We start from the raw sequence: 15,680 nt of genomic DNA, 5'->3' as shown, positions 1-15,680 counted from the left end.
CTGCCCCATCCACCTCCCCTATGCCATGGACTATAGCCCCCAACCTGAACCTGCCCCATCCACCTCCCCTATGCCATGGACTATAGCCCCCAACCTGGATCTGCCCCATCCACCTCCCCTATGCCATGGACTATAGCCCCCAACCTGAACCTGCCCCATCCACCTCCCCTATGCCATGGACTATAGCCCCCAACCTGGATCTGCCCCATCCACCTCCCCTATGCCATGGACTATAGCCCCCAACCTGGATCTGCCCCATCCACCTCCCCCCACAGCTCCTACCCAACATCCCCTCAGTCCCTATCCCTATTGCCTCTATACACTTGCTTTGGCAAAACTGATGTGTATTTGGTCCTGCCAATAAAGCTTCTTTGAATCTTGATAGATAGACATAGATAGATAGATAGATAATAGATGATAGATAGATATGAGATGGATAGATATGGGATAGATAGATAGATATGAGATATATAGATAATAGATAGATAGATAGATAGATAGATAGATGATAGATAGATAGATATGAGATAGATAGATAGATGATAGATAGATATGAGGTAAATAGATAGATTGATATGGGATAGATAGATAGATAGATAGATGATAGATAGATAGATATGAGATAGATAGATAGATGATAGATAGATATGAGGTAAATAGATAGATTGATATGGGATAGATAGATAGATAGATAGATGATAGATAGATAGATATGAGATAGATAGATAGATGATAGATAGATATGAGGTAAATAGATAGATTGATATGGGATAGATAGATAGATAGATAGATATGAGATAGATGATAGATAGATAGATATGAGATAGATAGATAGATAGATAGATAGATATGGGATAGATAGATAGATAGATAGATATGAGATAGATAGATATGAGATAGATAATAGATAGATAATAGATAGATAGATAGATGATAGATAGATATGAGATAGATAGATCTGGGATAGATGGATAGATAGATATGAGATATATAGATAATAGATAGATAGATGATAGATATGAGATAGATAGATAGATGATAGATAGATATGAGGTAAATAGATAGATAGATATGGGATAGATAGATAGATAGCTATGATAATGTCTGTAAAGCGCTGCGTAATATGTTAGCGCTATATAAAAAAAATAAAGATTATTATTATTATATGAGATAGATAGATAATAGATAGATAGATATGGGATAGATAGATAGATAGATATGAGATAGATAGATAATAGATAGATAGATATGAGATAGATAGATAGATGATAGATAGATAGATAGATATGAGATAGATAGATAGATAGATATGGGATAGATAGATATGAGATAGATAGATGATAGATAGATACATAGATAGATAGATATGAGATAGATAGGTAGAGAGTGAGATTTGAAAGCAGCACTAGCAAACAGTGTGTAATATACAGCTGCTACACCCAAACATTCCAGGCATTTACCGATCTTCAATGTAGCAGCAAAAAAAATTAAAAAACAGTTTTGGTTCTCCTAGATTAAGGTACCTGACGTCACCGCTCTGCTTTCCGGCCGCTGCGCTCACAGCCAGAGCAGAGAAGCAGAGCGCTGAGGACAGACAGCGGTAGGTAAGTATGAAGCGTTTGTTTTTTTAACTTTTAGGATGGTATCCAGGGTAAACATCGGGTTACTAAGCACGGCCCTGCGCTTAGTAACCCGATGTTTACCCTGGTTACCGGCATCGTTGGTCGCTGGAGAGCGGTCTGTGTGACAGCTCTCCAGCGACCAAACAGCGACGCTGCAGCGATCCGGATCGTTGTCTGGATCGCTGCAGCGTCGTTTAGTGTGAAGGTACCTTAAAGGTTCTCAGTAGAACCAACATGTGGCTGAGCCCCAATGGGCTACTAAAACACTATTTTTTTTATTTTGTCAATGGTGCCCTGCGTTCTTTTTTTTTTTTTTGCTACTATATATTTTTACATATATATATACAGAGTGTGTGTGTATATATATATATATATACACACACACACACACACACACACACACACACACACACACACACACACACACACACACAGGTCAGTGCATGATAGTTACTACTTATGCCAGTGGCTATATGTGAGGCAGCTGATTTGCATTGGCAGAGACGCCTTCTGATCTGTTTAAAAGTTCATGTACACTAGCAGCCATAAATCTACTGTGCCTCAGATACAAGACCACTACAAGAAAATAAACAATCCAGGACTTGTAAGGAGGGGAGCAGCGTCCTGCCCCCTCCTCACTGCACAGACACAACCCCCCCCTGCACGCAGCAACCCAAGCTCTAAATACTCACAGCACCACCTTGTCTGGTCTTGCTCCTCTCCAGCCGGAAGAAGAAGCCAGTGCTCTGAGCTCTCGTGCAGTCTCTCGTGCAGACACACAGGGTGCAATGGGGGCGTGTGCTATAGAAGAGACAGTGGTAGTGCAGGGAGATTATGTCTCCCCACACTACAGTGGAGAGAACTACATGCTGCATAAGCCGGCATAGTTAACAGCTGCAGTAACTCTGAGTGGGCCCCCTCAGAGCAAGGGGCCCGGGGCGACCGCACCCTCTGCCCCCCTGGTAGCTACGCTACTGGAATCCGCACAAAAACCGCAATAAATCCGCAGCGGTTCCGCAGGAAATCCGACAGAAAACCGCAGTACCTTTTATCTGCGGTTTTCCCAAATCCGCTGCGGAAAAATCCGCAGTCCTCCAGAATACGTGTGCACATACCCTTAATGCTCCTACATAGCCTGGTGACTGTGTGTATGTTTATTTAAATATTTACTTACTGGTTTAGTAATGAGTTTTTCTGGCTGACACCTTTTCAATACTAAACCTCAAGCTTTAGTGTCAGCGACAGCTGCTGACATCAAGCTGTTATCCCAATACCCTGATGCCACTATATTAGAATGAAAAAGGTGTTGCACCAAGAAATTACATCACAATTTATTTTTTTTATTTTTTTTTTATATTTTTAGCTTAACCCCTTCATGACCCAGCCTATTTTGACCTTAAAGACCTTGCCGTTTTTTGCAATTCTGACCAGTGTCCCTTTATGAGGTAATAACTCAGGAACGCTTCAATGGATCCTAGCGGTTCTGAGATTGTTTTTTCGTGACATATTGGGCTTCATGTTAGTGGTAAATTTAGGTCAATAAATTCTGCGTTTGTGATATAAACGGAAATTTGGCGAAAATTTTGAAAATTTCGCAATTTTCACATTTTGAATTTTTATTCTGTTAAACCAGAGAGTTATGTGACACAAAATAGTTAATAAATAACATTTCCCACATGTTTACTTTACATCAGCACAATTTTGGAAAAAACATTTTTTTTTTGCTAGGAAGTTATAAGGGTTAAAATTTGACCAGCGATTTCTCATTTTTACAACGAAATTTACAAAACCATTTTTTTTAGGGACCACCTCACATTTGAAGTCAGTTTGAGGGGTCTATATGGCTGAAAATACCCAAAAGTGACACAATTCTAAAAAATGCACTCCTCAAGGTGCTCAAAACCACATTCAAGAAGTTTATTAACCCTTCAGGTGCTTCACAGCAGCAGAAGCAACATGGAAGGAAAAAATGAACATTTAACTTTAGTCACAAAAATGATCTTTTAGCAACAATTTTTTTATTTTCCCAATGGTAAAAGGAGAAACTGAACCACGAAAGTTGTTGTTGTTCAATTTGTCCTGAGTACGCTGATACCTCATATATGGGGGTAAACCACTGTTTGGGCACACGGCAGAGCTTGGAAGGGAAGGAGCGTTATTTGACTTTTTGAATGAAAAATTGGCTCCACTCTTTAGCGGACACCATGTCACGTTTGGAGAGCCCCCGTGTGCCTAAAAATTGGAGCTCCCCCACAAGTGACCCCATTTTGGAAACTAGACCCCCCAAGGAACTTATCTAGATGCCTAGTGAGCACTTTAAAGCCTCAGGTGCTTCACAAATTGATCTGTAAAAATGAAAAAGTACTTTTTTTTCACAAAAAATTTATTTTCGCCTCAATTTTTCAATTTTCACATGGGCAATAGGATAAAATGGATCCTAAAATTTGTTGGGCAATTTCTCCCGACTACGCCGATACCTCATATGTGGGGGTAAACCACTGTTTGGGCACACGGCAGGGCTCGGAAGGGAAGGCGCGCCATTTGACTTTTTGAATGGAAAATTAGCTCCAATTGTTAGCGGACACCATGTCGCGTTTGGAGAGCCCCTGTGTGCCTAAACATTGGAGCTCCCCCACAAGTGACCCCATTTTGGAAACTAGACCCCCCAAGAAACTTATCTAGATGCATATTGAGCACTTTAAACCCCCAGGTGCTTCACAGAAGTTTATAACGCAGAGCCATGAAAATAAAAAATAATTTTTCTTTCCTCAAAAATGATTTTTTAGCCTGGAATTTCCTATTTTGCCAAGGGTAATAGGAGAAATTGGACCCCAAATGTTGTTGTCCAGTTTGTCCTGAGTACGCTGATACCCCATATGTGGGGGTAAACCACTGTTTGGGCGCACGGCAGGGCTCGGAAGGGAAGGCACACCATTTGGCTTTTTAAATGGAAAATTAGCTCCAATCATTAGCGGACACCATGTCACGTTTGGAGAGCCCCTGTGTGCCTAAACATTGGAGATCCCCCACAAATGACACCATTTTGGAAACTAGACCCCCAAAGGAACTAATCTAGATGTGTGGTGAGGACTTTGAACCCCCAAGTGCTTCACAGAAGTTTATAACGCAGAGCCATGAAAATTAAAAAAAAAAATTATTTTCTCAAAAATGATCTTTTAGCCTGCAATTTTTTATTTTCCCAAGAGTAACAGGAGAAATTTGACCCCAAAAGTTGTTGTCCAGTTTCTCCTGAGTACGCTGATACCCCATTGAGGGGTGGAAACCCCTCAATTCTACCTCCAACACTAACCCCCCCCCACACCCCTAACCCTAATCCCAACTGTAGCCATAACCCTAATCACACGCCTAACCACAACCCTAATTCCAACCCTAACCCTAAGGCTATGTGCCCACGTTGCGGATTCGTGTGAGATTTTTCAGCATCATTTTTGAAAAATCCGCGGGTAAAAGGCACTGTGTTTTACCGTGGATTTACCGCGGATTTCCAGTATTTTTTGTGCGGATTTCACCTGCGGATTCCTATTGCGGAACAGGTGTAAAACGCTGCGGAATCCGCACAAAGAATTGACATGCTGCGGAAAATACAACGCATTTCCGCGCGGTATTTTCCGCACCATGGGCACAGCGGATTTGGTTTTCCATATGTTTACATGGTACTGTAAACCTGATGGAACACTGCTGCGAATCCGCAGCGGCCAATCCGCTGCGGATCCGCAGCCAAATCCGCACCGTGTGCACATAGCCTAATTCTAAAGGTATGTGCACACACTGCGGAAAATGCTGCGGATCCGCAGCAGTTTCCCATGAGTTTACAGTTCAATGTAAACCTATGGGAAACAAAAATCGCTGTACACATGCTGCGGAAAAACTGCACGGAAACACAGGGGTTTACATTCCGCAGCATGTCACTTCTTTCTGCGGATTCCGCAGCGGTTTTACAACTGCTCCAATAGAAAATAGCAGTTGTAAAACTGCAGTGAAATGTGCAGAAAAACCGCGGTAAATCCGCAGCAGTTTAGCACTGCGGATTTATGAAATCCGCAGCGGAAAAATCCGCAGAGGACCAGAATGTGTGTGCACATACCGAAACCCTAGCCCTAACCCTACCCCTAGCCTTAACCCTACCCCTAACCCTACCTCAGTGGAAAAAAAAAAATTCTTTATTTTTTTTATTGTCCCTACCTATTGGGGTGACAAAGGGGGGGGGGTCCATTTACTATTTTTTTTATTTTGATCACTGAGATAGGTTATATCTCAGTGATCAAAATGCACTTTGGAACGAATCTGCCGGCCGATTCGGCGGGCGCACTGCGCATGCGCCCGCCATTTTGGAAGATGGCGGCGCCCAGGGAGAAGACGGACGGACCCCGGGAGGAACGGTAAGTATGATAGGGTGGAGGGGGGAGCACGGGGGGGGGGGGGGATCGGAGCATGCGGGGGGGGGATCGGAGTGCATGGGGGTTGGATCAGAGCACGGGGGGGGGTGATTGGAGCACGGGGGGAGCGGAGCACAGGACGGAGGGGAGCCGGAGCAGTGTACCAGCAGATCGGTGGCTTGGGGGGGGGGCGATGGGTGGGGTGGGGGCACGTTAGTGTTTCCAGCCATGGCCGATGATATTGCAGCATCGGCCATGGCTGGATTGTAATATTTCACCAGTTTTAATAGGTGAAATATTACAAATCGCTCTGATTGGCTGTTGAAAGTGAAACTGCCAATCAGAGCGATCGTAGCCACGGGGGGGTGAAGCCACCACCCCTGGGCTAAATTACCACTCCCCCTGTCCCTGCAGATCGGGTGAAATGGGAGTTAACCCTTTCACCCGGCCTGCAGGGACGCGCATGCAAAAACAAATGCAGATAACTCATATAAAACCGTGGCAAAAATGCACCAAAAAATGCAACAAAACGAGTGTTTTTGCTTCCAAGGGATGCAGAAACCTTGTAGAAATTTCTGCAAGCAAATACTCAATGTGTGCACATAGTCTTAATGTCAGCCTCCCGGTGGTAGTAGCATGCACACATGGTTTCTTATATTCCCCAATGAAGCTCCCTAGAAATATACATTTACAAATTATTACATGAACATGCTGCCAGCACAACGCTATTAGGCTTACTGACAGAAGACTGTTTATGTGGTATGTGCAGACCCTGTTCCTGCACAGCGAGACACAGCCATTACACAGCACAAAGCAGGGGTACATTTATAAGATTATCTTGTCAAAGGATCATTGTTTTTTAACACATCCAATTGTGTAACTTATTTTTATGATCTATTGATTAAAATGAACTTGAATCTTGGGACAACCACTTAGACCATCTCGGCTTAAGGTACCGTCACACTAAGCAACGCTGCAGCGATACCGACAACGATGCCGATCGCTGCAGCGTCGCTGTTTGGTCGCTGGAGAGCTGTCACACAGACAGCTCTCCAGCGACCAACGATCCCGAAGTCCCCGGGTAACCAGGGTAAACATCGGGTTACTAAGCGCAGGGCCGCGCTTAGTAACCCGATGTTTACCCTGGTTACCGTTGTAAATGTAAAAAAACAAACAGTACATACTTACATTCCCGGTGTCTGGTCATGTCCCTCGCCTTCAGCTTCCCGCACTGACTGAGCGCCGGCCGTAAAGTACAGCGGTGACGTCACCGCTGTGCTCTGCTTTACGGCTGGCCGGCGCTCACCAGTCAGTGCGGGAAGCTGACGGCGAGGGACGTGACCAGACACCGGGAATGTAAGTATGTAGTGTTTTTTTTTTTTTTTACATTTACAACGGTAACCAGGGTAAACATCGGGTTACTAAGCGCGGCCCTGCGCTTAGTAACCCGATATTTACCCTGGTTACCAGTGAAGACATCGCTGGATCGGTGTCACACACGCCGATTCAGTGATGTCTGCGGGAGATCCAGTGACAAAATAAAGTGCTGGACTTTCCCCAGCGACCAACAATCTCCCAGCAGGGGCCTGATCGTTGGTTGCTGTCACACATAACGATTTTGTTAACGATATCGTTGCTACGTCACAAAAAGCAACGATATCGTTAACGATATCGTTATGTGTGACGGTACCTTAAATCTCCCAGACACACACATCCTCTAGATAAATTCTGTTGCACATCTCCTAGGTTGGCTTAAGACATCAAGTGGGCACAGACACCTGTGATGCGTAGCCCACAAGTGAAACCATGTCATTATTCATTGTTGAACTGAGGCACCATCTTGTAATCCTCTTCATGTAGTAAGTCCTGGCAACACTCAAATTGATGCTAGCACGTCATGCTCTGGGAAAAATAATGTAATGCTTGGTCCCAGCACATCGTCTTCAATTGAGTGAGTTAAAAACCTATAAGGCTGCGATTAACAGCTCGATCTTGTTTATAGCACTCTATCATCAAGCTTGTCATGTAAATTATCAACTTCTGGCACAGACTTCCAGGAGATTAGTGTCATTTATATGGCATGGGGCCAAAGGGGGAAAAATTATCTTTGTCTTTGAAAATGTATGTTATTGAAAGATATGTTTGGGACTTTTCCTTCAGGTTTGCCAACGCCAGTGTGGTGAAGACCTATGTTATACTTCTAAAGAACTATCACCAAAATAGCGCACACACCAACCACTGTGCGGTGAAAATGTTACATCGAATAGCATATGATCTGAAAATGGAAGCCTTTCTTTTTCAACTTTCAGTTTTTTGTACTTTTAATCGTATTCTTTGTGATCCTGCTGCTGGTGCCTACAAGGTAAGAGCTTAATACTCCGTGCCAATCAATATATTGATTATATTACGCACAGTACTTCTATATTTAGACCAGTCCGATTGTAGCCATTGTATGAATTGTAGCCATTAAATGAACACCAATTGGCTACATGTAAGTTGACCAGCATTGTTTGCTTGTTAATACGATCGTTCTGTGTGTAGAATATGATTGCTCTCTGCAGAGAACAATATCTTTTAACTCCTTCCCGACATTTGCAGTATATAGACATCATGCTTGAGAAGTACTTCCCGACCGATGAAGGTTATAGATGTCACAGGAGGCTGTGCGTGGGCAATTGCCACTTGGTGTCAGCTGACTCTGACAGCGGACACCCGGCACTCGCACCACTCCCAGCACTTAAATCTACTACATGCTGCAATAGATAATGATCGCAGCATTTAGCAGGCATGCAGAGGGTGTGAGCACCTTGTGCCCTCCAATCAGCGCCCCGACGGAGGGGCCAATTGTTGCTATAGTGACCCTATCCTGTCATGATGACATCCGGGTCACAAGAGCTAGCAAACTTGCTACACCATGTTCATCAATTTTGTCTGTCAGTTCAGTGTTAACAGTTTGTAAAGCATAGAGAAGCTACTGCTCTGCTATGCTTTATAAGAGATCAAACTGCAAAAAGTCCCATAGTGGGACAAAGTAAAGACGTAAAAAAAGGAAAAAAGAAATCTTAAAAAGAATTTAAAAAAAATCACAAAATACAAGTGTCCCACTAGTCAACCTCTTTAGTGAACACCGCAAAAAAGTATGCTTTATCATCATCCCGCCAAACAAATAGTGGAATAAATCAAAAAGACATGTGTAAATAAAAATGGTACCTCTGAAAAAGTCATCTTGTCCCCCCCCCAAAAAAAACAAGCTGCCATACAGCTCCATTAGCGGAAAAATAAAAAAGTTACAGCTCTCGGAATAAATTGATGCAAAAATAATTATTTTTTTCTATAAAATGGTTTTGTGTACAAGCGTCAAAACATAAAAAAAAATGATATACATGTGGCATCTCTGTAGTCGTACTGACTCGAAGAATAAAGCTGCCTTATGACTTTTACCACACGTGTAATAGGATAAAAAAAAAAAAAAAACCTGAATTGCTCATTTATGTTCATTCTGTTTCCCAAAAATCGGACTAGAAAGTGATCAAAAAGAGTCATGTAGCCGAAAATGGTACCAGTAAAAACGTCAAATCATCCCGCAAAAAACTAGCCTTCTCGTAATTTTCGGTCAAAATATAGAAAAATTAGAGCTCTCAAAATCGCTTTTGCGTATTTTCTGTCACATAGACCCGTCAGTCACTTGAAATGTGAGGTGATCCCTAAAAAAATGGTTTTGTAAATTGTGTTGGAAAAATTAGAAATCACTGGTCAACTTTTAACCCTTATAACTTCCTGAGGAAAAAAAATGTGTTTCAGAAATTGTGCTGATGTAAGGGTATGTTCACACGTTCAGGATTTCCATCCTTTTTTTTTCAGGACAGTTTTTTTTAAAAAACTGCAGCTCTTGGCAGAAAACGCAGGTCCTTTTTTTGGTCCTTTTTTTGTCCTTTTTTGATGCGTTTTTTGATGCGTTTTTTTATCCTTTTTTATGCAGTTTTCTATGCAGAGACTGTGTGTTTCCTAGGAAGCTTTTTAGGGCTAAAATGGCTGAAAATACCCTACCCCTAACCCTACCCCTAACCCTAACCCTACCCCTACCCCTATTCTAACCTTAGTGAAAAAAAATAAATAAATAAATTCTTAATTTTTTTATTGTCCCTACCAATGGGGGTGACAAAGTGGGGGGGGGGGTGTCATTTACTATTTTTTTATTTTGATCACTGAGATAGGTTATATCTCAGTGATCAAAATGCACTTTGGAGCGAATCTGCCGGCCGGCAGATTCGGCGGGCGCACTGCGCATGCGCCCGCCATTTTGCAAGATGGCGGCGCCCAGGGAGAAGACGGCCGGACGGACACCGGGACGCCGGGTAAGTATAAGGGGGGGAGATTAGGGCACGGGGGGGGGGGCATCGGAGCACTGGGGGGGGGCATCGGAGCACGGGGGGGGGGGGCATCGGAGCACGGGGGGGCGGGATCGGAGCACGGGGGGGCAGCCACACTCCGCCCACGCACTTCCGCCCGCTCCCCCGCACTTCCTGCTGCAGCGGTTCTGCACATCAAATCGCAGTAAAACCCGCAGATATATTTTTGATCTGCGGGTTTTACTGCGATTTTGACCTCACAATGGAGGTCTATGGGTGCAGAACCGCTGCGGTTCAGGAAAAAGAAGTGACATGCTCCTTCTTTTTTGCCGCAGCTATTCTGCGCGGCTTTTTAAACGAAATTACGGATCATGTGCACAGCAGTGACTGTTTTCCATAGGGTTACATTGTTATGTACCCTGCATGGAAAACAGCTGCGGACCCGCAGCGGCAAAACCGCTGCGGTTCCGCAGTAAAAAACGCACTGTGTGAACATGGCCTAAAGTAGACACGTGGGAAATGTTGTTTATAAACTATGTTGTGTGACACAATTCTCATTTAAGGGGATAAATATTAAGTTTGAAAATTTTCAACAAATTTCCGGGGTTTTTTTCCCCCACAAATAAATGCAGGTCATATCAAAAAAAATTTTTTACCACTATCATGAATTACAATATGTAAAAAAAAAATATCTCAGAATCAGCGGGATTCATTAAAAGCGTTCCAGAGTTATTCCCTCATAAAGTGACACAGGTCATAATTGTAAAATTTAGCCTCATCATGAAGGTGAAAACGGGGTGTGATGCCGGCATCAAGCAAAGGCCGGTGTCACACTTGGGAGCTTAATGCGAGAAACTCGCATCAATACCCAGCACTGCTGCCGGCACTCGGGACTGGAGCGTTCAGCTGCATAAAAATACATGCAGCCTCATGCTCTGGTCCCGAGTGCCGGGTATTGATGCGAGAGACTCGCGCAAGTTTCTCACATTATACTCGCAAGTGTGACACCGGCCAAAGTAAGATGGCGTTGAGGAGGCGGCATCAAAAAGTGCACAGAGTTTTCGCTCTTTAGAAAAAAAGGGCATGCTGAGTTCCTGCACATCTACGGAGCAAGGCACGCTGTGATTGGATGAGGACTGGGAGCACGGGAAAGCCATTGCGACTAGCTGGGTTGTCGAGGGCGTGTCCCAGCTGCAGGAGCAGGCCCCGAGCGGGCGACTAAATTTAGAAACCAAACTGCCAGGGAAAACCAGGGCAGCGAGGGGGTCATGACTAGACCGAAAAAAAAACAGTGAGACACCCAAATGATCTGTTTATGACCCGAGGGGAAGTGACAGGAAAAAGAAAAACACATCCGCATTTAATACAAATTTTAAAACCCGGCATCATTATTTTACATTTATAATATATTTTTCAGATTGTAAGACGCTCCGAATTATAAGACGCTTCCCAAATTTTAACCCCTTCACCCCCGGAGCTTTTTCCGCTTTTTCATTTTCGTTTTTTGCTCCCCTCCTTCCCAGAGCCATAACTTTTTTGTTTTTCCGTCAATATGGCCATGTGAGGGCTTATTTTTTGCGGGACGAGATGTACTTTTGAAAGATACCATTGATTTTACCATGCGATGTAACAGAAAACGGGAAAAAAATTCCAAGTGTGATGAAATTGCAAAAAAAGTGCAATCTCACACTTGTTTTTTGTTTGGCTTTTTTGCTAGGTTCACTAAATGCTAAAACTAACCTGCCATTATGATTCTCCAGGTCATTACGAGTTCATAGACACCAAACATGTCTAGGTTATTTTTTATCTAAGTGGTGAAAAAAAATTCCAAATTTTGCTAAAAAAAAAAAAAAAAAAATGCGCGATTTTCCGATACCCGTAGCGTCTCCAAATTTCGTGATCTGGGGTCAGGTGAGGGCTTATTTTTTGCGTGGCGAGCTGGCGTTTTTATTGGTACCATTTTGGTGTAGATACGTTCTTTTGATCGCCCGTTATTGCATTTTAATGCAATGTCGCGGCGACCAAAAAAACGTTATTTTGGCGTTTTGATTTTTTTTCTCGCTACGTCATTTAGCGGTCAGGTTAATCCTTTGTTTTTATTGATAGATCGGGCGATTCTGAACGCGGCGATACCAAATATGTGTATGTTTGATTTTTTTTTAATTGTTTTATTTTGATTGGGGCGAAAGGGGGGTGATTTGAACTTTTATATATTTTTTATTTTTTTTATATTTTTTTTATATTTTCAGCTGGCAGAAAGGGGTTAAGGAACAAAAAAAAAAAAAAATTTTTTTTAATAAAATTGTGGTGCTTCTTATAATCCATGCAATTTATTGCTTACCGGGAGTGGTGGCTGCAGTGAAGCGGGGTCGCTCGCTGTGGGGAGCGCCTTGGAATTGGGGGCAAGGTGCGTATGTCTGTCCCTTTGGGCAGATGCCTCAAACACTCTTAATGTAATAAATATCCAAAGAGAAAAAGGAAAATGCGGCACTCACCCAGGTAGATTGCGAATCAAAGTCCTTTATTCATTATAACGTAACAACGGACATAGTAAGGAGAGGCGGCTGGGAGAGATCAGCGGTGCGGGGAGAAAGAGCAGGACTACGATCGTTTCGCGCTTGTGCGCTTCCACGGGTCCATGTGCACAATTAAAATCACCATTTCCTTTATAGGGAACTAGACAGCTTGATGTGAACAGGTGTGAGATTTAAAAAAAAAAAAAAAAAAAACCACATTGGTTTGTGTGCAAGAAACAAGATTAACAAGCACAAATACAAATCGGCATTATAAGCCACATAACATGAGGGAGCCAGCACAATGATAATTACAACAATATTGCTACAAAAATATATAACAAAAATGTTACAAAAATATTACAAAAATATTGTCATGTCCAGTTTATCATTGAGACCAATGGGCCCTTGCGCATTGGTCTCCATGATCCAACGTGCCTCGCGCTGTAATAGAATTTTCTTGCGGTCACCACCTTTTACTGGATTTTTAACCACCTCAAGACCTGCGAATTGTAACACATTTGGATTCGCATTGTGGTGATCCCGCATATGTTTGATAAAGCGCGGGCGACCCTTCCCGGACGTTATAGAATTGCAGTGCTCACTAAATCTCGTGACCATGGGACGTATTGTTTTACCAATATAATAAAACTGGCATGGGCAGAGGATTAAATAGACCACATATGGAGTTTTGCACGTAATTAAGTCTCTAACTGTATGACAAACTGAGCCTATGCGAATCGGATTTTTCAGAAGTCTTAAATGGCAGAATTTACAGTTGCCACATTTGTGATTACCCGTAGGTTGATGTTTCGTGAGCCAATTATTTTCTATTGTGGGGAGACGATTTTTAATCAGTAAATCCCCTAAATTTCTCGTACGCCTATACCCAAACCCTGGGCGATTCATAGTCAGAGAAGATAATTCTCTATCAGATTGCAAAATGTGCCAATTTCTATTGATGGCAGCGTAGATCTCTTTGTCAATCGGACTGTGGGTAAACGTAAATGTGAACCTGTGCTGCTCATTAGAGGAGATGTTTGGTGTTATTTTGCGTCTTTTTAATAAATCGTTTTGAGTTAATTGCACCACCCTCCGTTCCGCTTTTGCTAAAATATCTGGTGGATAGTTTCTGTTTAGGAGATTAGTCTTTAACTCTGCAATTTGTTGGCCGAATAATTCCTCGTTATTATTGATTTTTCTATATCGCACCATCTGACTATAGGGTATACTGTTTTTGGTATGGAATGGGTGGGCACTGTTAAAGTGAAGGAGACTATTAGTAGCAGACGATTTTTTATGTACTTTTGTAGTGAGCATGCCATCTAATATCTGAATTTTCACGTCCAAAAACTCTAATTCGTTCCCCCCAAAACAGGCAGTAAATTGCATATTGTCATCATTGATAGTATTAAGATGGGAAACGAAAGAATTAAACACATGTTCCGAACCATCCCAGACAATAAAAATGTCATCCGCGAATCTCAGGTACAAGCGTATAAACTTTAGAAAGGGATTTGTCACGGCCGTTATATATTTCTCCTCAAAGACAGCTAAAAATAGATTAGCGAATACACAAGCGACAGGCGTCCCCATCGCAGTTCCAGTGCGTTGAAGGAACCATTTCTCACCAAACTTAAAGGCATTATGTGATAAGACAAATTCCAGACTCTCTATGATAAACGCAACGAAGTCTCGGTCCTTATCAGTATTCAGCAACACAGTTCTTATAGCTTCAATGCCTTTATCCTGTGGTATCCTGGTGTATAAACTGACCACGTCAAAGAACCAATGCCGGCTATTATGACAGAACCCCTTTCCCACTTTCTGGATTGGCTACTGAAACCACTGCTGCAAAATATACCGTCATTTATTAAGGACTCAGGAGATTTTTTGATTGCTTTGCAATCATTAGACTGGCAACCCACGTTCTCTCTGACTTCAATTGACGTGGTCAGTTTATACACCAGGATACCACAGGATAAAGGCATTGAAGCTATAAGAACTGTGTTGCTGAATACTGATAAGGACCGAGACTTCGTTGCGTTTATCATAGAGAGTCTGGAATTTGTCTTATCACATAATGCCTTTAAGTTTGGTGAGAAATGGTTCCTTCAACGCACTGGAACTGCGATGGGGACGCCTGTCGCTTGTGTATTCGCTAATCTATTTTTAGCTGTCTTTGAGGAGAAATATATAACGGCCGTGACAAATCCCTTTCTAAAGTTTATACGCTTGTACCTGAGATTCGCGGATGACATTTTTATTGTCTGGGATGGTTCGGAACATGTGTTTAATTCTTTCGTTTCCCATCTTAATAATGTGAATGATGACAATATGCAATTTACTGCCTGTTTTGGGGGGAACGAATTAGAGTTTTTGGACGTGAAAATTCAGATATTAGATGGCATGCTCACTACAAAAGTACATAAAAAATCGTCTGCTACTAATAGTCTCCTTCACTTTAACAGTGCCCACCCATTCCATACCAAAAACAGTATACCCTATAGTCAGATGGTGCGATATAGAAAAATCAATAATAACGAGGAATTATTCGGCCAACAAATTGCAGAGTTAAAGACTAATCTCCTAAACAGAAACTATCCATCAGATATTTTAGCAAAAGCGGAACGGAGGGTGGTGCAATTAACTCAAAACGATTTATTAAAAAGACGCAAAATAACACCAAACATCTCCTCTAATGAGCAGCACAGGTTCACATTTACGTTTACCCACAGTCCGATTGACAAAGAGATCTACGCTGCCATCAATAGAAATTGGCACATTTTGCAATCTGAT

General features: G+C 42.5%; 1 protein-coding gene and 1 long non-coding RNA gene across 3 annotated transcripts in view; one reads left to right on the top strand and one right to left on the bottom strand.

The window, feature by feature from the left end:
* The window catches only part of LOC138670798 (uncharacterized), a 228,516-nt gene extending 226,134 nt beyond the window's left edge, over positions 1-2,382 (bottom strand). The window contains exon 1 of the long non-coding RNA XR_011319381.1: positions 2,315-2,382. This is a non-coding gene — a long non-coding RNA (uncharacterized lncRNA). The remainder of the gene's footprint in view (positions 1-2,314) is intronic.
* The window catches only part of TIMELESS (timeless circadian regulator), a 222,249-nt gene that overhangs the window by 141,926 nt on the left and 64,643 nt on the right, over positions 1-15,680 (top strand). For both annotated transcript variants that reach the window (XM_069758445.1, XM_069758446.1), the window contains exon 18: positions 8,180-8,381. In XM_069758445.1, coding sequence (XP_069614546.1) covers positions 8,180-8,381 — 202 coding nt within the window. The remainder of the gene's footprint in view (positions 1-8,179; positions 8,382-15,680) is intronic.

This window comes from Ranitomeya imitator, chromosome 3 (assembly GCF_032444005.1).
Source record: "Ranitomeya imitator isolate aRanImi1 chromosome 3, aRanImi1.pri, whole genome shotgun sequence".
Classification (NCBI taxonomy): Eukaryota; Metazoa; Chordata; class Amphibia; order Anura; family Dendrobatidae; genus Ranitomeya; species Ranitomeya imitator.
The sequence above is the reverse complement of the archived record's forward strand: the minus strand, read 5'-3'. Positions and strand labels throughout refer to the sequence as shown.